The 23,832-nt window shown below is 37.0% G+C and overlaps 1 protein-coding gene across 3 annotated transcripts in view; it reads left to right on the top strand.

The window, feature by feature from the left end:
- The first annotated feature begins 302 nt into the window (after positions 1-302).
- GADL1 (glutamate decarboxylase like 1) overlaps positions 303-23,832 on the top strand; it is a 1,864,133-nt gene continuing 1,840,603 nt past the window's right edge. Inside the window, exon 1 of one of the 3 annotated variants that reach the window (XM_044066666.1) lies at positions 303-466. In XM_044066666.1, coding sequence (XP_043922601.1) covers positions 376-466 — 91 coding nt within the window. In that variant the 5' untranslated portion in view covers positions 303-375. The remainder of the gene's footprint in view (positions 467-23,832) is intronic. The other 2 variants (XM_044066664.1, XM_044066665.1) reach the window with 2 other exon arrangements.

Here is a 23,832-nt window from a genome sequence, read left to right as displayed (position 1 = left end):
ACATTAGGTTATTTTTTTAATAAATCTTTAAATGGATGAAAAGTTGAGAGAGTGAGATTAAAGTAGTTACAGAGGCTTGTCATAGCATGCCAGAACACTTAGGCAAAATAACCTTGATATTACTTTCTGCAGCGCACTATTTCCACTAGAAAAAAATGACAGTGTTTCTTTAAGAAATGTTGACACAACTTAGAATGGAGTACTGCACACTGCTCTAAGCCTGTCTAAGCCTTTCTCAGGTCATGCCATAGCTCAGTAATTTTCCCACTGTGATGTCACTCATAGGCTCAGCCTACTACCCTTCTTAGGCACCCTGTCTTTAACTGAAGCTAAACTGAAATATCTACTGTGTGCCAAACACTTGATTCAAAGTCCATGCAGAGACATCCCAGCATCCAGCAGGTAGGAGCAACAAAAACATCCCCAGGCACAATGAGTACATTCAACAGTGAGGAAACAGTGAAAGGTAATCTTTTTGTTATTTATTTATTTATTTTTTTACCATGACTGACGCAAGGTCAGTTTATGGCCATATAGTTGTTTGTTTATTAAAATATTATTAAAAGGGATTGAAACTGCTGTAGAGAAGAGTACACTTGTAGTCTCTTTGAGATTCTCATGGAAAAATATGATTAATTATCCTGTTTTCAGTGTTTAAGTCTATCTTCTGCATTTATAGCAAAACTGGCACATCTTTTTCTATTTATTTTTGACAAAGTAACTATACAAATATTACTTTACAAAATTACTATACAAATGTTGTCAGTCTTGAATATTATTTTTGTTGAGAAGTTCATGAGGTAATTTAGCAAAACTGAGGTATTAGCATCTCTGATCCTTTCACGTCCTTGATCAGGAATAAGGAATTGTCATGTGCCCCTTATTGTATAAGCGTGTGTGAGAGACGTCTTAGCATCCAATTAAGATTGTCCATTTTGTTGTAAATCTAGCATTAAACCTTGTGCAGATTTATAGACAACACAGCAGGAGACAGGGACGGGACATATGTTGATGCAGTACTTAGGAGCAGCAGTACAATGGCATTTCAAGTGTCCCTGAGTGAGGTTTCTAAGTTGCAGGGTCTTCTCTTACATCCCCTGCACGCTGTCCCATTGTGCTAATTAACCTTGTTTAATTAGTGTGTTGAGTCACTAAGTAATAGGATGTAATAGGGCAAGTAACTACATTTGTTACTTGTACAGTTTAAACAAGTAGCTTAAGATTTTAAATTCTGTGCTGTATGGACATACAAAAGATGATAAGAGGAACAGAACTAGTTCCAAGTAAGTGCTACAAGCTTTGTGTAGCCACTTCCTTCACATGGTACTGTTTCCTAATTCTCTTTGTCCCCACGCAGGTTTGAAACATTTATTTCCTCTGTGTATTTTGCCTCCTTTGAGTAATTTTGTATATGGCATCTGAAAGCCATGACCTTAGGACATGCTATCTTGTCTTGCCACGCATGCTGTTAACAGACTTTCAGATTCTGAACTAAAGTTGTGAAAAGATAAAGTTGCTTTGCAATTTGCTATGTTGAGCTGGAAATGTGGATGATATTCAACAACTGGCCGTTAATTTATTGGATGAAAACAAAGTGCATTTTTCAGTGTTGCTACATCTTCAAAATTCTGATTTTCCTGTCTTGCCAACAGGTACTTCAAAGCAACTTTAAATCAAAACATGGTATGGGTTTTATGTATAATCGATGTGCTGAACATGTGTGTTTATGTATTTATACTACACTCATTCATATGAAACTGGAATGTAGCTGCAGTTGTTCAGATTTGTATTTCTGTTACCTGTCCTAAACAGCATAAATTTTGATGTGACAAGTGCTAGACGAATATGTTACTAAACACTTTTTAGTTCAGTGATTTATAATTTGTTTTGAAATCGTTAGAATTTAAGAGACTCAATATGCACGCATGCATGTGTAAGATTTAGAAATAAAATAGCCACCTGTCCCATACTTACAGTGCACATTGTATTAGACTTTCAACATCCTATATAAGGAACAACATTTCAGTGTTAAAGGTCAGATTCTGGTCATGTAATGCCTCATCTATAATCACTTGTCAAAGGCAAACAAGAATACCATTTTATATTCTGAAACATTTGGCTACATAAAAGTATATAGCACTGACCTTGCAAAGGTACAGGCATAGAAGGATGGAAGTACATTATTTGGCTACATAAAAGTATGCATCAATGACCTTGCAAAGGTAGAGGCATAAAAGGATGGAAGTACATTATTTGGCTACATAAAAGTATGCATCAATGACCTTGCAAAGGTACAGGCATAGAAGGATGGAAATACTTTGTTGCTGAAGGAAAATACTTTTATTATTTGCACTTTTGTTTTTCCTCCATCCAATCTGAGTGTGGGTGTACAAAAGTATATTAATTTAACATTTAGGGTTCAAATTAAAATGAAGACATAGTAATGCATTCTGGAAATATTTTCAGTCACAACATCAACCAGTCTGTCTGTCTAACAGAAAAAATCCCTACTTTAAAGTGTGTGTGTGTATGTGTGTGTGTGTGTGTGTGTGTGTGTGTGTGTGTGTGTGTGTGCGTGCGTGCATGTGTGTGTGTGTGTGTGTGTGTGTGTGTGTGTGTGTGTGTGTGTGTGTGTGTGTGTGCGTGTGTGTGTGTGTGGAAGAAAGGTATCTACCATAAAAAATACTCAAAAAATTATCCACATGTAACCGAAACATGCAAAACTCATACCTTACAAGCACCTTTTTTTGTCGGGGCAAGCCTCCCCATCTCCACTAACTCCAAGATTACTGTACTTCTGACAAGGGAAAATTCTCTCAGATAACAGCAGTTTGGAATTTATATGTATATTTTCCCGTAACCCAGCTTAATTTCTCATACTCTCTGGTCTCAAACATATAATGGGATCACAATTATTTTATATATATTATATATTAGGAAAAAAATGGATTCAGATTTGACAGCTCTATGAAAACAGTGATCTTTATTTTATGCAAAAGGACTTTGGTCAAGAAAAAAATGACATCACATAAGAGTGATATTTTCTGCTTCAACAAGAATTCTAACTGTTCCATCAACTCCTTCTAGCAAAATCTGTATGCCTTTTAAAGTTCAAACTAAGTTGCAGTACTATTTTCCCATAAGAAGAGCTTCCATTCTAATTAGCAAACAGTTAACAATGACAGGTGCCAAGAGATAATCCTTTAAAGCCATTTCAATTTATTCAGTATTTCTCTTTCAGTGACCTTCTTAATTCAGCCATATACTGTTTGTGCTGACTGTACTAGGCCTTTAAATAGTAGACTGTTACTAGCAAGTCCAGAGCAGAATGATATCTGAAACTTTCTGCAACATATTATGCTGTAATACTTAACACTTCAGACAGGCATGCAAAAAGGAGGATGCACGCATGTGCACACATACGGGTACGGTATTTCCTTCCTTTGGTAAGATAAATGTGTTTCCTTCCATATAACTTTCTTCTTTCCTTCTTGTCCAGTCATTTATTTTACTTTCTTTGCCTGTGATTTTATTTCATATCTCCTATCCTGTTCTGTTTCACCTCCATTTAATCCACAACTCATTGCATTACAAAATGCACAGACAATTTAAGGATATTAGAAAATGCCATCTTCCACAGATATACTACATAAATAATTTAAGCCCAAGAAGTTGTTGCAGAGATTGGCATTAACTAAATAGATGCCTCACTGCAGGGTAGATTGCTATTAGATATTTAAACCTTACAACTAGGTACTTCTTACACTGAATATGCCACCAACACAACTTTAGTTTATAAACTCCAGTTTCTTTCTTTGTTTCCTTCTTTTTTTGCATCATACAGGACTGATTTTTCATCAGGTGCAACACTGTATTTTATCTATTAAAATGGGAAAAGAACTGCTGCTACATAAAACACTATTAAAACATCAACAAAATTAAAGAGACTTCACTTAACCTATTTGGACCATTTTATTTTGAATAAATAACCAGTGATTTGCAAATTTCTTACCATGGACAGCGTTCTCCAGAACTTTTCTCTTGGAAATTAAAAATTACCTCTATAATGCACTACCCTAATAGAAGAACTAAGGTCCCGCCCTGACAACACAAGAGTTTGATCACATTAATAGCCCCAAGTTGTTTGGAGGGCAAAAAGTAGCATTTTAAAGTAAAATCTTCTTTATTCTCCTTGTTTTCTTTTTATTCTATACGCTTCCTGAAGTGTCTACTTTTCTGTCAACCTGTGTCTCATTTGGCCTTTGCAAGCACAGCTTCTGTTAGCAAGTACCATGCAGACAGACATAAAACATGTTTGTCCTTTTTGGACAATTCTCAACAAACTCAGGTGTGTTTTGCTTGCATTCTAAACAACACAGTCTAAATGTTGTTGTTGTGTCTTTCGGCTTTTCCCGGTTAGGGGTCACCACAGTGGAACTCTGGTCCGCTAATGATTGGTAGTTGATTTTTACGTGCTGAGTTACCAGCCCTGATGCACCACCTTCAACAAAGGTATGCCCATTCACGCATGTCTCCATGCAGAAGACACTCTAGCTGAGAATCGAACCAGACAGTATCTTACTGTGAGGCGACAACTCTACAGCAGCACCACCACCGTGACATAAAATAATATAACTAAACCACAACTGGTCACGGACTAAGAAACACTGTTTTTAATAAAAATTTGGTGCTTTGGCTATACAAAAGCCTTCAAAGCCTGACTCTTGTATATTATTTGATGCTTTCAGAAAAAAAAGAAAAACAAAGAAGGCTCTTTCCCCTTCAAAACTATGTAATGTCTGAAAGACTAGAGGCTACATTGAGGGGCCTCTTTTTCTTTTACCAAATTCCTTTACTTTAAACTTGCCATACTTTTACAGAAGTAAAGTGAGCATTCTTTCAGGAATACTAAATAGAATAGCTAAGTATAACATTCAAATGGTAAGTGAGATAACCTACCTAAATGAATTGGCAAAACAGAAAAGAAAATCCAACCACTCTGCTCTGCATGTGAGTAATTCAGTCATGCCTTCCCTCTCTAGTTGTGATTAAGCCCGTCAGTAATGTTATGGTGCTTCTGAAGATAGACATGAGATCAGGAGTTCTATTGTTTGCCAACAGATAATTGAAGGATGCTCACAAAGTCAAACCTAATAGATCATTGGCAGTGGTGGCTGGTGACTTCAAATCAAAAGGGGGCTGCAGGAGACAGCTGAATGGGTGGGGTCAATGGGAAGGGGTGTGGCCAACTAGAAAGGGGAGGAGCTATGCTCAAAACCACAAAAACTAAATATACTGCCCTGGGTGCCAAACCATCATTATGAGAGTCCAATCAAGACAAAATGAAGAATAAAAATATTTCAATGCATTGGCTGCATGACAGCTTAATATCTAGATGGAAACAAAAAGGTTGTGAGGCATGAAAAAATAAATTACTTTTTTAAATACATTAATGGAATGCCAGTCAAAATCAAGTATAAGAAAAACAAGCAGCACTCAACTCAAACCACTTCTTGCACTGCAGTTCTAATTATAATTTATATTCAGCTTTATTAAAGTACCAAGTAACATGCTGAAAGTAGAAATCTCTGATGCCCCCACTTGTAAAAATGTTCTTTATCCAAAAAAAGACCTGCTGCCTGACATCTACTTGTTTCATGGGGAAAACATGATCAAAGTAAAAAATGAAAAGCAAACAAGAAATAAACTCAAGATACATTGCTTAAAAGGATTACTGTACAGGTTATGGATTACACGATTGGCATTCTGTTTACGGGTAAAGCCTGCAGAGATAACTGGAAGTCTCCAAGTGTAATGAGAATCTTAAAATAATGTAATCCTGTCCTTTATTACAAATACTGTCATATGCATTTCAATACCCAAGACTTATACATTATCTAGTTAAGTATTCTCTACATGGCAACAGAAAGGCTTTCAATGTTGGCAATTCTTTAAACAGTATGCTTATTAAAGCTTACTTGCATCTTGCAATCTCAGCCAAGCTTACCTGATGGTCATTAAAGTATTGCTACTTAAACACAGAGCAATAGGCACTTTGAGTAATAAGCATAAATCAACAGTACAAAAAATATGACAGAAACCAGACCATGCTGTAAAAATCAAGGACAGATGAAAAGCTACTCTAGTACTTGTGTCTACCTTGGATGGGGGGCATACTCTGCACATTTACACTGCATAACTACTCCTTGCCTTGCTTCGACACATCCAGAGTTACTACATGGGGGAGTGGGGTGCAACAAGTATGTCACAGTTTGAAATGTCTCTGGCTGACTTGTGATGGCCCTGACACATTTGTCATACCTCTCAAATTCAGAGCAAGAAATCTGGACAAAGCCATACAAAGAAATGGGACAAAGGCCCAAAAATAAGGACTATTTTTAAAATATTGCTCTTATAAACTTAGAAAGATAATAGAGGTCTTGCATTAGCATGAATTTTCTTAATGGTATGAAATCTGAAACTCAAATGTCTGTCATTATTTTCTAACTTCAGTCTTTAATGATTTGTCACTAATTTGCCAAAAAAACACAATTTTATGAAAAGTGGACCAACATGTGATGTAAAAATATAAAATAGCAACACAATACAGCTGGGAACCTGTCAAAGAAGGGACACTTTAATATCAGTACTGCTAACTTGAGCAGCTGACAAAATAAAATAATCTGCATGCATTTCTGAAATAAAAGTAATATTACTATTACCGTTATTTCTTAATTATAAACCCTCCATGTTTTCTTCCAAAATTGCTATTTTGCGAAGGGATCATTAAGGGAAGAGCAACATTTTGAGCCAAAATCAGGGACAGTTGAGAGGTTTGGCTATGCCTAATTCTATAAAGCAATTTGCATGTACCTCTCAACCTGTTAATGCAATAAATCTGGACAAGGCCAAATATATTGGGGGAACATATAAACAGTACTAAAATTGCTCTTGTATAAACTGAGACAGTTGATAGAACAGGTCTTACTTTAGCATGCATTTTTCTGAAGGTTATGAAGTCTGAAACTCAGTGTGTCATTATTTAGTGACTTAATTCCTAAATGATTTGCCAGAAAACCACAAATTTTATGAGGAGCAAACCAAAAATAAGAAGCAAAAAATCTATTCATTCTTTGAAAATCTGGACAGTTGAGAGGTATAGTTCAGCCGGGGCTGTCTTTGAGTTTGCCACCCTTCCCCCTCACAAAATTGTGGTTGGATGGAGCTTCCCCCCTTCAGCTATTCCAATGAACCATTACTTGGCTATTTCATCCCATTTACCATAAACACTAATGTAAATACTGCTTTACTTTGGACTTCATTTGAAAGTTTTATTTTGCATTTTACAGCACAAACATTAAGATATCTGCTAAACAAAGCAATGCAGTCTCACAATGAAAACAGACTTAGCATTAAAACTTCTCTGCCCTTGAAACTCACATTCATTGAAACAGCATTGAAACCCACATTCAGAGAAAATACATTTTGCCAGTGACAGATAAAGATTAACTTTGGGCTGTTTTCAAATCATATGCCCCTTGCACATGAAACATACACATGGTCTTTGATACACCTTTCTGATTTTATTAAATTATATTCCTTGTACAATATAGTGCAGCTGTAGAGGGTGTTTTAAATTTGTTTTGAACATGTTTCCAGTAAACAATGAAACAAAATGCATGCACCAATAATGACAAAACTGCCCAATTCAGAACATTTCTATCATAAAAGTCTAGTCAAACTTCTACAGTCCACCAGTATCAGTAAATATGCACAATCTCTGAAGTAGTAAAAGTAATCTAAATAAGTCCACATTAAAGAAATCTGTAACTAATGAAGAGGTTGCTGCTAGCAAACAACTTTATATGTCATAGTTTCATCTACAAATAAAGTGTTTGTTACCCTTGAGGAATAAATTGCCCATGTTTCATTAAAAAAATGATAAGCCTGACAACAACTATCTACTTGTTTCATGGGGAAAACCTGATCAAAGTATCAGTAAATATGCACAATCTCTAAAGAAGTAAAAAGTCATCTAATAATTGCAATAGGGAAAGGATGACAAACTGATAACAGGTTCAGAGTTACTAGATATCTTCACCAAAAAGGACTGCAGCATCCACCCCCTTTACAATACAGTACAGTATCAGCAATGCATATACCTACTGAGGGAGTAGAACCCACAGCCTTCTGCATGAAAAGCAAGTACAGTACCGGTTGTGCTATTAACAATGCAACAGACTCAGCATAAGCATCACTAAACTTTTGTTCCCCTACAGCTCTCAGCTTTTTGTAAAATCTACTTGACACTCAGCTGTATCTCTGAACTTTGCAGCACAAGAAATCTGGAAAAAGCCAACATTTAGGGGGGGGGGCAAAAGACCAAAAAACAGGGACACATTTTAAACATTGCTTATATAATGTTGGAAAGTTGCTAGAATAAAATGCTGTGTTACCACCATACATTTCACTGCCAAGCATTGAACCCAGGACCCTGTGCAAAACAGTCACAGCAACATACCACTATGCCAAATCAATCATCTACTTTATGAAAGAGGAAGACTGAAATTGAAATGGCTACATTCAGTGAATTCAGTTCTCACCATAGCTGTCTACATCTTAGCACAAAACACCTGAACAAAGCCAATAAGGGGGGAATACAGCCCCAAAACATATTCAGTGAATTCAGTTATCACCATAGCTCTCAGCCTTGGCACAAAAAACCTGGACGAAGCCAATAATGGGGGAATACAGTCCCAAAAACAGGGACAAATTTCAAATATCCATCTTATAAACTTGCTATAATGGGTTTTGTGTTATCATGTACTTTCTGAAGAATATGAAGTCTGAAATTCCAATGCTTGTCATTTTTATTTATTTATTATTTAACATTTATTAACCAGGGAGGTCTGACTTGGAACAAAAGGCAATTTTTGGAAGAGGAAGAAACACTCCAGACATGTCTTTGTAAGATGAGAGGACACCAGAGCAAACCCACACAAACACAGGAAGGGCATGCAGACTCTGCATAGAAGGCACCCCAGCCAAGAATCAAACCAGACAACCTGTAGTTGTTAGGCAATAATGGTACCACTGCACAGCTGGCTGTGTTTTGAAGCAAACATATAGAAACCACAGATTTTATGAGGAACAGAGAAAATGAGGGAAAAATCTGCATTTTTTTTACAAATGGTGGTGGGTAGGGAATTCAGGCTCTTGCCATTTGGGCCCAAGGTACAGGGTTCAAGCCTTATTCTCTACCCACTACCATGTAGTGACTGGGGCATTTAGCACTCATTTTCCATAGCAGATGCAGGTTTTACAGGATCAGGTTGCTAGCTCAAGGCCCAACCCTCCTCAGAGGGTCACTACACACTCACACCTAAGGTCAATTTAGAGTGCCCAATCTACCTACCTCATGTCATTGGAATGGTTTATATTAGGATATATCATCATAGATAATAAATACATAAAATAATAAAGTGATAAAAAATGAGGCAAAGGGGTCTGGAAGTGAAAGAAAGGGGTACAAAAGTGAGACAGAGGGGTATGGTAGTGACAACGGTGTACAGAAGTGAGACAAAGGGGTATGTTGTGAAGAATGAAAGGGTTAAATGAAAAGGAGATCAGCTGGAATACAGTGTAGTCAGTTAGATAAAGAAATGGGAGGATGAATAGCAAAGTCAAGGAAGATTCTAGTGAGATCAGAAGAGGAGAAGAGGAGATATATTATGGGAATGTTGGTTTAGCCTGGGCCTCAGTTGCAGGAAACGAGCCAAGAACATAATAAAAAAAATAGTTTCTTTGAGGTCTTGGGGCAAGGTTCTTGCCTAATGGATGTAGGAAGTGAATTCCACGTCCTTGAAATATGTGTGAAATATAAGGAGTCACCACATGACTTGTGTGATTTTCTAAAAACAAGAAAATTTTTACTTGTAGAGTGAAGTGGCCTTGTAGAAAATTGAGGGGGAGGCATCTGTCAGGGAAGAATAGAATGTCATGAGCTAGTTTTAATACAGAAAAATGTATACAGCTTGAGAAATCGAGCCAATTCATTTTGGGGGGCTAAACAGTAATGAGATGAAAGGGGCATAGTGATAGCAAATTCATCACTTTTGTTACAGCATTGCTCACGTTTTTGTAGTTGTGCTACATTAATACTAGTGAGAACAGGAATACCCATGAGATGAGTAAAGTCAATCTATAACCAAATAGGTTAGGTTATTTCAAGCACAAAAGAGAAACTGGCTAGACTTAAATGGCCCCACAAGGGCAGTTGGCCTAGTACTTGCCTATGAACCTATAATAGGTGAGGCATAAAGAAGACTGGACAGAAGACAGGTTATAGCAGTGGTTTTAGTGAGTAGCAGTAAGAATGCTGGTGATTTGGTTCAGAAGGTTTGCCTTGGCATGTTTTCAGTATGTGTAACAAATTCAAGGGGATAATCAAAGGTAACACCAAGAAGCTTGGTTTGGGAGACTACTTCCAAATGAGAGGAATTGGCTATGAACTTGTTCTGACTCTTGGTTTGTAATCTGGGGATAAAGCACATTAGTTTTTGAAGATTATAGAAGCAGCTGAGATTGACAGAACCAAGTCTTGATGTAAGTAAATGATTCCTGAGAAATGGCCTGTAAAGAGGACAGTTAGGGTGCAGAGCATTATCAGCATACTGGATAAGATTGTCTTGAAATAAGGCTGAAAACACCTTGTTTATGAACAAGTTAAGAGAGAACCAAGTATGGACCCCTGCATGACCAAAGGTGACACTAGCAGCTAAGTAGAGAAATGAGTGTGCCATCTGACTGGCAGACAGTGGTTACAAAGATAGTTAGTGATCCAATTATTGGTGAGGAGAAACCTAGACTACACAGGAAAGGCAATAGTGTCAAAGGCCTTCGACAGAGATCAAGAAAGACAGAAGACACAAGTTTATGTTCATTCCTTTCTTGATAAACAGTGTTAAGGAATGATAGTTGTACTATAGCTAGGGTGGGGTGTTGTATAGGAGAGAGTGGTGTCTTGGTTTGGAGGAAATGAAGAACCTGACTGTTAATACATGGTTTTATTATTTTGGAAAAAGGTATTAGAATAGCAGTGGGGTGAGAGTTTGACAGATATTTGGAGGCACTTTTATGAAGAGGTAGTACGAATGACTGCTTCCAGGACATAAGAACAGTGGATTCAGATACAGACTGATTTATCAGAACGGAAATGAGGTAAGAAAGGAGCAAGCCTTATGCATTTAGTAGGGAAATAGATGGTTCTAAAGTCGGGAGTTTTCTCAGTTTAGCACATACTCCAGCTAACCTTCTCATTGCCTTTCCTTAGTACAAGTTTGGCTCATCTCCAAACTGATCAAATAGCTTGAAAGACGAACTTGAGGCTCGCTTGCTTGACAGTAAAGAAAAAAAATAATAATACAGTAGTCTACACAAAAGCTGCTATCTCCTGTAATGACCCAGAAAATAAGATTAAAATCTGTCTCAGTCTTCAACATATACCATTTGCAACTCTGGCTGGGACAATAAAAAATAATATACGTACCACCAAGAAGAAAACTCTAGTCTGTACTCTGTCTCTGTTCTTCTTCTTCTAACTTCTTTCTTCTACTCTACTGCTTCTTTCTTCAGTTCTTCTTCTGTTCTTCAGCACAAACAGGTGCACAGCTGACAAAATATAGGCCGCCCAAAAAATGCTAAATAAATCCAAATCCAGAGCCAGATCGGTAAATAATCCTTCCCCTGTGACTGACTCAGTCACGAATCAGTCCACAACTGAAACTCTTTTATTCTCGCTCTTTTCCCAGCACATAAAGCCTGGGAAGAGAGCGACAACCAATCAGCAGCATTTAGCCAAAGCACATCATGTACGTGCCTGCGGACGTCGCAGTCCGAACCCCTCCCAATTCTATGCGGTTTGGAACCGCATAGACTGCTGGGCATCACACTGATGCCTTAATGTCCTCACCGGGCTGCAGCAAAAACAAAAAAAAAAGTCTTTATTTTAAAACCGCCGCAACCCAAGGCGGTTAAAGTGCGCATGCGCCTACTTGCCGATGCCGAGGCAGGAAGGAACTTGAAAGACGAACTTGAGGCTCGCTTGCTTGACAGTAAAGGAAAAAATAATAATACAGTAGTCTACACAAAAAGGTACTTTTTTCTTTTTTTTTGCTGAGGGGGCTGCAGTCCGGCAGTCCGATGCCACGAGCCGCCCCTCGTTGGGGTCCTGTCATGGCGGCTAGAGTCAGAGTTAAGAAATAAAGTTGCGGGTACCTCCTCACCATTTCACTCTTTTCTTTGTTTGTTTTCTCTTGAAGTTGGTATGTATATATATATATATATATATATATATATATATATATATATATATATAGAGGTTTACTGTAAAAATCTCGAAAATTGTCACTCCTACAATTTAAGTCATGTTTTTGCAGGGGGGGGGCAAGCTCCCCTGCACCCCCCACACCCCCTGATAACTATATATTCCAACTCCGAGATCACACTACATTGAGGAAAGGGATGAAAGTCTCAGTCCGCACTGTACTGCAATCTCTATTAATTACATCAAGCTCATATCAGCGAATGCACAGTGGCATTCGGTGATATGAATGTTCGATAATTTGTCATTCAACAACATGGGAACTGTTCATCTGCCATGTTCAACATTTTGATGGTAAACCTATATATATATAATAAAACTGACAGGCCACGCAGCCCGTTCCAGAATAACTCCTCCAAGCACCAGCACACCGCAAATCCAAAGTAGAAATAATTACTTTATTAACACATACAGCTTAAAAGTTGAGCGCTTTCATCTTACTAAGACTTCATCAGAACTGAGTTTCTTTGTACTACATTCCATTTAAATACACTTACATCATCAGCTGACCTACCTAGATTAAATTTTAAAGTGCTAGTGCAATATACAAGTTCCTTCATCCTATAAACATGACAACTAAAAACATTCTTATGTGTATCCCTACCATCTTTCCACAGGTTACATACATTAGCAATCAATTAAACACTTTTTAATACCATATGTAAATGAATAACATATGTTTTACCATCATTAAAAATCACTTAAAAACATTGCTAAAAATATGTATTTCATTTCTGGAATGATTATAAATAATTCCATCATTAGTTGTATTTTAAAATACTATGCTATATATTAAATATTAAATATTAAATATTGTCTAAAATAGGTTTAATTGATACATGTTCATTGATTCCAGGATATACTGAGGCATTCAATTTAATTTGCCACCTAACCTCCTTGTCACTAACTTTCTTGTTTATGTCCCAACCCCTCATGTTCATTTTGACCACTTCTAATATTCCAAATTTGAAGCCGGAACATGCTTTGTTGTCCTTAAGATGTTTCCATAGGGCATTATTGCTGTCTTGCTTCTTAATGCTATATGAGTGGTCATAGATCCTATTCCTTAAACATCGGGTGGTCTTCCCTACATAGAAACAAGGACATTGTGTACACGTGGCCAAATAAACCACATTACTAGACCTACAGTTTCCTTTCTGGTAAAATATTCTGGTTTTATTATAATTGGACAAAATGGTTTCCTTAACCTCCGTGATATAATAACATTGTTTACAAGTACCACATTTGGTGGTACCACCTCTTTCAGATACATCTGATTTCTTTACTATCTTCCTTTCCAATAGTACCTTCATATTATTCCCCTTCCTTAGAACAAAGTGCGGCTCCTTCCCCACTATTTTAAATACTCTATTGTCTACTCTCAGCATATTCCTATTGTGGTGAATAATATTCCTAATGTCTCCACTAAAATGATTGTGTTGAAGTACACATGCCATGCCATATTTTTTTAAAATTTCACCATTATTGCTACAAGTTCGATCCTCAGTGGATGCTGTTGACGAACCCACACCTAATAAAGGTTTGTACTTTATTCCCCATTGTTTCTAAACATACCCAGTGACGTCCACTATCATATCTCTCGGATATCCCCTTTCAACAAAAAAAGATGCGATTTTTGCCAGCTCGCTATCTAAGTCCTCCACATCTGATGTCATCCTTGCTACACGAATACATTGGCCCTTTATAATGTTCCTTTTCTGGGCCCAAGGGTGATTACTAGAAAAATGTAAATAGGAATTACTGAATGTATTCTTCCTATATATGTTGGACTTAAATTTCCCATCCTTCAGTGTTATTTGAACGTCCAAATAGGATATAGTTTCCCTATGCTTGTTCATAGTAAACTTGAAGTGTTCACTACAGGAATTTATATATCCATTAAACTTTTCTAAATCGTTAAGATCACCTTTCCACAAAATAAAAATATCGTCTAAAAAACGAAAATAACATGATATAAATTTGCTCCAATGTGTTTGGAATATATGTTCCTTTTCCCAGTCGTAGACAACCATGTTAGCATATATGGGGGCACACGCTGCCCCCATAGCTACACCCTTGTACTGCTTATAATATTCTCCTTCATACCAGATGTAGTTGTGAGCCAAAAGCCAACTTACTCGACACCTTTGAGAAACTGGTGTTAGAGGACATATATAGATACAGTAAGAAGAACTATAAAGTTAGGTTTAATCTAACAAAGGATGAATTAGGTGTATTGAGAGAACTACAGGAGAACCCAGACATCCGGATTATGAAACCGGACAAGTGGGGTGGGGTGGTGCTATATTCTTTCCAAGATTATAGGAATAAAATAAATAGTATTTTATTACATTCTGGTAAGTATATGGTATCCTCAGTAAATGAAGTCAATATAGGGTATCATAAAGTGGACTTACATTTGGAAGACCTACTGATGGATGGTAGGATAGATACAAACTTATATCAGTTTCTTAAAGTCAAACAACCCATTATTAGTACAATTGTGGGCATTCCCAAAGTCCATAAGGATCCGAGAGACCCCCCCATTTAGACCCATTATATCTGGGAGCCAGTCGAAGACTTTTCCTTTTGGGAAGGTCATAGATAAATGGCTGAAACCCATTTTAAAGAAAATTCCACATTTGGTTGTGGATCCATGGGATTTTCTTGGTAGGCTGGAACCAATGTTAGCTGAAGGGGTAGAATGGTTAGTCACAATGGATGTTATAGACCTTTTTTCAAATATACCTAGAGAGGAAGGAATGCAAAGATTGCAGGAGAGTATATTGTGGTCTAAATTGGTGACATGGGACAAAACATTATTGATTATGGAATTTATGGAAGAGGCTTTGGCTCACAACTACATCTGGTATGAAGGAGAATATTATAAGCAGTACAAGGGTGTAGCTATGGGGGCAGCGTGTGCCCCCATATATGCTAACATGGTTGTCTACGACTGGGAAAAGGAACATATATTCCAAACACATTGGAGCAAATTTATATCATGTTATTTTCGTTTTTTAGACGATATTTTTATTTTGTGGAAAGGTGATCTTAACGATTTAGAAAAGTTTAATGGATATATAAATTCCTGTAGTGAACACTTCAAGTTTACTATGAACAAGCATAGGGAAACTATATCCTATTTGGACGTTCAAATAACACTGAAGGATGGGAAATTTAAGTCCAACATATATAGGAAGAATACATTCAGTAATTCCTATTTACATTTTTCTAGTAATCACCCTTGGGCCCAGAAAAGGAACATTATAAAGGGCCAATGTATTCGTGTAGCAAGGATGACATCAGATGTGGAGGACTTAGATAGCGAGCTGGCAAAAATCGCATCTTTTTTTGTTGAAAGGGGATATCCGAGAGATATGATAGTGGACGTCACTGGGTATGTTAAGAAACAATGGGGAATAAAGTACAAACCTTTATTAGGTGTGGGTTCGTCAACAGCATCCACTGAGGATCGAACTTGTAGCAATAATGGTGAAATTTTAAAAAAGTATGGCATGGCATGTGTACTTCAACACAATCATTTTAGTGGAGACATTAGGAATATTATTCACCACAATAGGAATATGCTGAAAGTAGACAATAGAGTATTTAAAATAGTGGGGAAGGAGCCGCACTTTGTTCTAAGGAAGGGGAATAATATGAAGGTACTATTGGAAAGGAAGATAGTAAAGAAATCAGATGTATCTGAAAGAGGTGGTACCACCAAATGTGGTACTTGTAAACAATGTTATTATATCACGGAGGTTAAGGAAACCATTTTGTCCAATTATAATAAAGAATATTTTACCAGAAAGGAAACTGTAGGTCTAGTAATGTGGTTTATTTGGCCACGTGTACACAATGTCCTTGTTTCTATGTAGGGAAGACCACCCGGTGTTTAAGGAATAGGATCTATGACCACTCATATAGCATTAAGAAGCAAGACAGCAATAATGCCCTATGGAAACTTCTTAAGGACAACAAAGCATGTTCCGGCTTCAAATTTGGAATATTAGAAGTGGTCAAAATGAACATGAGGGGTGGGGACGTAAAAAAGAAAGTTAGTGACAAGGAGGATAGGTGGCAAATTAAATTGAATGCCTCAGTATATCCTGGAATCAATGAACATGTATCAATTAAACCTATTTTAGACAATATTTAATATTTACTATTTAATATATAGCATAGTATTTTAAAATACAACTAATGATGGAATTATTTATAATCATTCCAGAAATGAAATACATATTTTTAGCAATGTTTTTAAGTGATTTTTAATGATGGTAAAACATATGTTATTCATTTACATATGGTATTAAAAAGTGTTTAATTGATTGCTAATGTATGTAACCTGTGGAAAGATGGTAGGGATACACATAAGAATGTTTTTAGTTGTCATGTTTATAGGATGAAGGAACTTGTATATTGCACTAGCACTTTAAAATTTAATCTAGGTAGGTCAGCTGATGATGTAAGTGTATTTAAATGGAATGTAGTACAAAGAAACTCAGTTCTGATGAAGTCTTAGTAAGATGAAAGCGCTCAACTTTTAAGCTGTATGTGTTAATAAAGTAATTATTTCTACTTTGGATTTGCGGTGTGCTGGTGCTTGGAGGAGTTATTCTGGAACGGGCTGCGTGGCCTGTCAGTTTTATTATTTGTCGACTGTTCCAGGGGATTTCGTTTTTATATATATATATATTTATATATATATATATATATATATATATATATATATATATATATATATATATATATATATATATATATATATATATATATATATATATATATATGGATCCCCTTCAGTTTACCGAAACGCCACAACGCCGAAACACAAATCACCGACACCAAAAGACCGACAACACAAAATACCAACAATACACACAACCATACATGCACTAACCGTAACCCAAACCCTAACCCTAAGGTCCGACACAACTGCACACTTACCCTACCCGCACCCTAACCCTAACTCACTTAACCCACCCCTAAACCCACAGTCCGTCACTGTCGCACACACACCCTACCTGCACCCTAACCCTAACTCACTTAACCCACCCCTAAACCCACAGTCCATCACTATCGCACACACACCCTACCTGCACCCTAACCCTAACTCACTTAACCCGCCCCTAAAACTACAGTCCCTCACTATCGCACACTTACCTGTCCGCTCCCTAACACTAAATCCCTCACTCTATCGCACACTTACCGAGTCCGTCGGGTTCTCACCTTGTCGGTCATCTGCGTTGTCGGTGATTTCGGTCCACCAGATTCCTTGTCGGTGAAGTGAGATTTCGGGCATCTAAAGGGGATCCATATATATATATATATATATATATATATATATATATATATATATATATATATATATATCACTTGTTTACCGGGAAAGTCCGATTGGACACAGGTTCATTTTCAGCAGAGGCCAGGGGAGAAAAGCTCCACATTACAATACATTACATGAGAGTAAAAAGAAATAGAACATATATACATATGGCGTTTATACACATCAGGACAACATGCTGGTGATTAACATTTCTTACAGTAGACAATCAGAGGTACATTTTTTTTTTCTTTTTCAGTTATAAGTTTTGTAAGATAAATGTATATGGGTTTGGAAGCTTTCAGGAGAGAAACTGTTTATACATAGCTGTACCCTGACAAATTCTCCTGGTATGGATTAGCCTGGTGAGTGGCATGAGCATAGCCAGTTACTTAGATAGTGGGTTTTCAGGAGTTTTTTGAATTGACTAAAGGAGGTGGTAGAAGTTATTTGGCTTGGCAGTGTGTTCCAGGTCTTGGCAATGGTGTTGGCAAAGAGAGACATCTCAAAGTGTCTTTTCAATAAAATAGATGAGCTGGGATTGGGGTGGGGTTAGAATGTGTATGTCTGTGTTTGGGTTTTAGGGTTATGGTAAGGATTAGCTAAGGGTATAGATGTTATGTGTTTGTGTGTGAGTGTGTATATTTTAGAGTTAGTGTTGTGGTTAGGTACAGGGTTAGATTTCATGTTTGTTGTGTGTGTTGGTGAGAATTTGTGTGTCTGACTGTATCTTGTGTAGTGACAGTGTTATGGGAAGGCTTAAGGTATGGTGTGGTGTTAGAGATGGGGTGGGGCAGAGTTAGGCTTAGTACATATTACTGAGGTGGACAGAGGAACCCTGCCCACCTCAGTAATGAGTGCTAACCCTAGCCCTATCCTTGTTCCCGCCCACAAGAGTGGCACTATAATGCTTATTCTCCATTCATCTAGGATTTTCTTATCTTTCCGTAGTGCTGTGAGTACCATCTGAAACCATTTCTCCCTTAACTTACCCGGCATCTTAATATCTGTCATAACCTCATCTAAGCCAGTTGCTTTCACTAACTTTTCTGACTTAATTTTTCATTAGTGCTGTTCTTACTTCTTCTAGAGTGGGCTTTTCTTTCACTGTAGGCTGTGCCTGGGTCCGTACAGCTTCTGTGAGATTTTCTTCATTCAGACACTGCTAGAAGTACTCTTCATCTGCCTTTAATGTTCTGTGGGCTGGTGACCAGGCTGTTGCTGGCATCCCCGATGAAGGGTGTTTGATGACTGTCTTCTTTATCTTTCTGGATTGCCTTGCAAACTGATAGACTTTGTCTGCGTCTTCTGCTTAGTCATTTTCTAGGAGCTGGTAGAGTGTCTTCTGATGTGTTCTTTGCTGTTGCAGCTGCTCTCTTACCCTGTTTGTCAGCCAATCATTTTTCCTTCTTAGCCTGGGCTGTCTTTTCTCTCTTTATTTTATAAATATATATGTATATAGTTAAGGGGGTTGGAGACTTGCCCCACATTGAGGTGGGCAGTGTGGTTTGCCCTGCAGCAGGATTTTTTTTATATTTTTGTAGCTTTGCCAGTGTCACTGTTTTGAATGGAGATCTGTTAAGAATTTAGATGTTTTGGGTTTGGATACTCAAGTGACAGCTGTTCATAGCAGACCCAATGAGCTCATATTTTCACCAGGGCCCATCCCTCCCCTGCAGCTCATTCATCACTAGTGCCTGTTTTGGCTTTTTATAATCCCCCTCTCATCTTGTGCGCCTTGCTTTCTTTGGAATCAAGTACAGCAGGCTTACAGCAAACACTGAAAATTGAAGTCCTGATCTTTTTCCATGTGTAACACCACAGTTTCAGTCTTACTAATATCTATACTTAGGTGTTGGCTCTCAAAACTGAGTCCTGCTGACATGTATACAACCTGCATCATCAGGCACTGGCTCCCAAATGCTAACTTTTTGGATGCCTTTTTATCTGACATTAACCCAGCCAATGTCATCTGCAGAGCTGCCCACCACCTTGTGCTTTTTGTTTTGATGTCTTTGTTCTTTTAATAACATTATACTTTTATGCAAGGAATAGCATTTTGATCTTCTTTATTGTAGTCACACACCCAAACACCATACCTCTCAACCTCATAGAGCAAGAAATCTGGACAAAGCCATAAATAATGAGGGTTACAAAGGTTCAGAAATAGGGACAGTTTTTAAATATTGCTTTTACAAACTTAGAAAGTTGATAGAATAACAGGTTTTGCATTAACAATTTTTTTCTGAAGGGTATGAAGCCTGAGCCTCAAATGTCTGTCATTATTTTTTGAGTTCAGCCCTCCACGATTTGCTGATGATTTGCCAGAAAACCACAATTTTATGAGAAACAGACCAAAAATATAAGGCAAAACCCTGGACATTCTGTGAAAATCTGGACAGTTAAGAGGTATAAGAAGCTCCCTGCCTCACCATTCTCCTTCCTACCCATTTACCCTTTTTTATTACCAAAGCAATACTGCGGGAGACACATTTTAAATAAATAAGCATGTAAATTTGATAAAGAAAGGATTTCAGGATAGATATTCAACAAAACATCAGGAACAAAGGAAAAAGGAATTAATTATACTAATTACTAAAGGGTTTCCAATAGTGGTAGAAGAGGGAAAAGGACAATAATGGTAGATTTGTGGTAGTGATGGGCTATTGGCAAGGGAGGAGAATTACAATGTCATGTATTTATATTCCACCAAAAACTGCTATTATGAAGCGTAAGAAAATATTTTGGGAAAAGTAATCAGCTTTCAGCAGGGAATATTACTTACAGTTGGTGACTAGAACTTGATTTGCAATACTGAAGATGTATCAGGGGGACCTAGAAGAGAAATACAACAAAAAAGGTAGATTTCTGAAGATATTTATGAAAGTATCTGTCACAGAAGATGTGAATTCAGTAGAAGCAACTCAGAATTTACCTGTTACTTCCCAAGGTACAATAACTGGGCTAGACTAGACAGAAATTATATTTCACATTAACATGTGCATTTAATTGAAAGCTTCAACACATATCCAGTAACTATTTCACATCATACACCAATAAAAACTAAAATAAAATGCATGGAAATTAAGTTAAAATGAGACATTGACACTTTCTCACTTACCTGATTAAAAAAAGAGGAATTTGAGGAATGAGTAGTGAAAATTATTCAAGAGTTATTTGGGAAGATAGAAATATCTTAAGAAATTATAGCTATTGAGTGGGATAAAATGAAAATGGAGTTTAAAAACAGGGTAGAAATAAAAAAGATACATAGTGAAGAAATAATAGGAATTACTTAGGCTGAAAAAGGTTAAAGTATCGCAGAATAAGGGCAATCTCAAAAAATAAAACAGGGGCAAATGCAGAGTGCTAAAGAGAACATAAAGGGGCATTTGGATAATATGTATGATTTTAGAAAGACTGCTGCTAAGCAACAATTTTTTATAATAACTCCAGAGCACAAAAACTTTTAACACAATGATTTAGGCAGAAGAAAGGAGTGAGGGTTATTGGCCTATAACAAGAAAAATAACCAAAGATCCTGTAGTGGTTTTAGGGATATTTAGAATTTCTATGAAAATTTGTATAAAGCAGAGAAAGAAGTGGAAATCAGGAAATAGCAGAAATGAAAATATTCATGGAAGACTTAATTATGCCAAGGCTAGAGGTAAATGAGGCTCAACAACTAATACTTAAGATATCCGCGTATGAGATAAAAGCTGTGATGTATGATCAGTTGTCAGGAAAGTCTCCAGGAACAGATGGGCTTTCTGAGGAAGGTAGGAGGGAAGAAAGTGATAAAGATCTGAAAGATTTTGTTTAACAGTATTTTAAAAGGAGGGTAGCACCAAAATCCTGGAAGAAAGCTGTGGTGGCTGTATTACCCAGGCCCAGCTTCATGCTGGCCCACTTCAATTTTAAACCATGATTATAAAGTAGTTATATCGATACTAACTAAAAGAACGGAAAATATGTTGCTAAAATTGATAGCTATGGACCAATGTGGTTTTGTGGATGGAAGGCAAACATTTGACATCATTAACAAAACAATGATGATCCAGAGGGAAGAAGAATTAGAAAACACTGCTGTTATTGGTAGGGCTTGATGCAAAGAAAGTATTCAACAGAGTTAGTTGGGAATTTATGAGTAGGGCAATGGAAGCATTTGCATTCCTGATTAAATAATAACATTACTTAGTAGGATATATGATGGACTGGATGCAAGAATTAAAATGGGGTGGTTTCTCTCTGATAAGTTGTGATGGAAGAGAGGAATCAGGCTGGGTGTATTCTTTCCCCTTTGTTTGCTTTAAATTTAGAGCTATGGGCAAAGAAAATAAGTGACTCAGAAATGTAAGGATATACTTGGTTTGGTAACCAAAAAAATTTGGCTTTGTTTGCAGATGATGTTATTTTGTTCTAGATAACTCCAGAAAAGGACATCTCACAGTTGTGGAACATTTTGTGACAGTTTCAATTTTTTTTTTTTTTGGAAATTAATGAAGATAAAACAAAGGCTGTAGTCATAAATTACATAGCCATACACTTATTGTTTCAGCAATACTCATATTTATTGGGGCACAATAACATGAAGTATTTAGGAGTATGGATTAAAATGACTTCTGTAATGGCAGCTAATGATATATGGGAAAAGACTAAACAAAAAATAACAAGATAAAATAATAATGCAAAAAATGGAAGCTCTTATTAATAGATATGGCTAGTAAGATACAAGTGAAAACTTTTGATTCCCTTTCATTTTATAAACAGGCCAGGGATATTTTTATCAATCAGAGGAGAAGTTGTGGAATTAATAAAGAGATAAAGGAATTTATCTAGGAGGAGCAGAGAGCAAGAGATGAGTGGGATAAGTTAGTCCTTCTCAAAGAACAAGGTGGTTTAGGATTACCTGATTTGAAGTGATATTTAAGAGCTTCACGGTTAAGGATCATACAGATAACACAAGCCAAATGTGATAATTCAAAAATGGAAAGGGGTGATGATGATGATTAAGTGTGGGGTTGTTCAAGAAATAAAGAGATGGTGGGATTTTGGATGGAGATCCATAAGAAAACTAATAACAACCATATTGAATATTATATTCAGAAAGTAGCAGAAAGTATTCTAAGAACTAAGCCAACAAAATAATGGAGAAAAGGGGCTTTTGCCAGTAGAGTTGACTGCAAATAGGGGTACAGAATATAGGCATGAGAGGTTGAAATGTACCCAAGAAAACTGATAAAGGAACCAAGGCATTGACAGCCAATAACGAGAGTGGGAAAGCTAATAGAGTGGGATAAAGCCAAGAAGACATCTGGACTGCAGGCTAGAGACTGCCTTCCCTAACAAGGACTGATACCAGAGTATAGGCAAAGAAAAAGGGATAGAGGAATCTTAAGTGAGAGATTTGTTCTGGTGGAGTTTTTAGTCAAAACTAGAACAGAAGCTGTTGTTTAAAAAGGGATGTGAAGGTTGAATGTTGGGTTGGCACCTCGGCGTTCATGAAAATCTACTGCCAATCATTAGCGGACCGGAGTTCCGCCGTGGCGACCCCTAACCGGGAAAATCCGAAAGACAACAAAAAGTACAGCATATAAATATTGCATGATAACTAAAAAACAATCAAAGGAGTTTAGAAAAGATTGAGAAATGAGACTGGAAATATGTATGGTTCTCAAGTATGCAAGAAATTCCAGAAAGTTTAGGATCTTTGCTTGGAATTGTCTGCATAGGCATTTTTATACCCCAAGCATACTTCAAATAATTTTTCCTCAAGTAAATAGCAAATGTTGGAGGTGTGACAAGGAAAAAAGAGATAACTGGGAACATGTATTTTGGAAGTGTAATGTGTTGTCAGGTTTTAAAAATTGCCTACAGAGTACTCTGTCAGAAAGTGTTAAGGACCAAGCATCCCAGGTCTTCTTAACAGGTATGAATCTAATGACTTCAGTGACTTGAGTGTCCTATGGTGCTGTAAATGAGTCTGTCATGGTGGTAGGGTCTGGCACAACTACTCAATGAAAGTCCTGACTCTGCCTAGCCCATTTTGCTGTAAGCATTAAATCATATTTTATGGTATCACACTTCAAAATGCCCCTGCATTTTGGATGAGAGTTTA

The sequence above is a fragment of the Protopterus annectens genome, chromosome 3.part1 (assembly GCF_019279795.1).
Source record: "Protopterus annectens isolate FY-2018-M chromosome 3.part1, PAN1.0, whole genome shotgun sequence".
NCBI lineage: Eukaryota > Metazoa > Chordata > Ceratodontiformes > Protopteridae > Protopterus > Protopterus annectens.
This window is presented reverse-complemented; position numbering and strand designations above follow the sequence as displayed.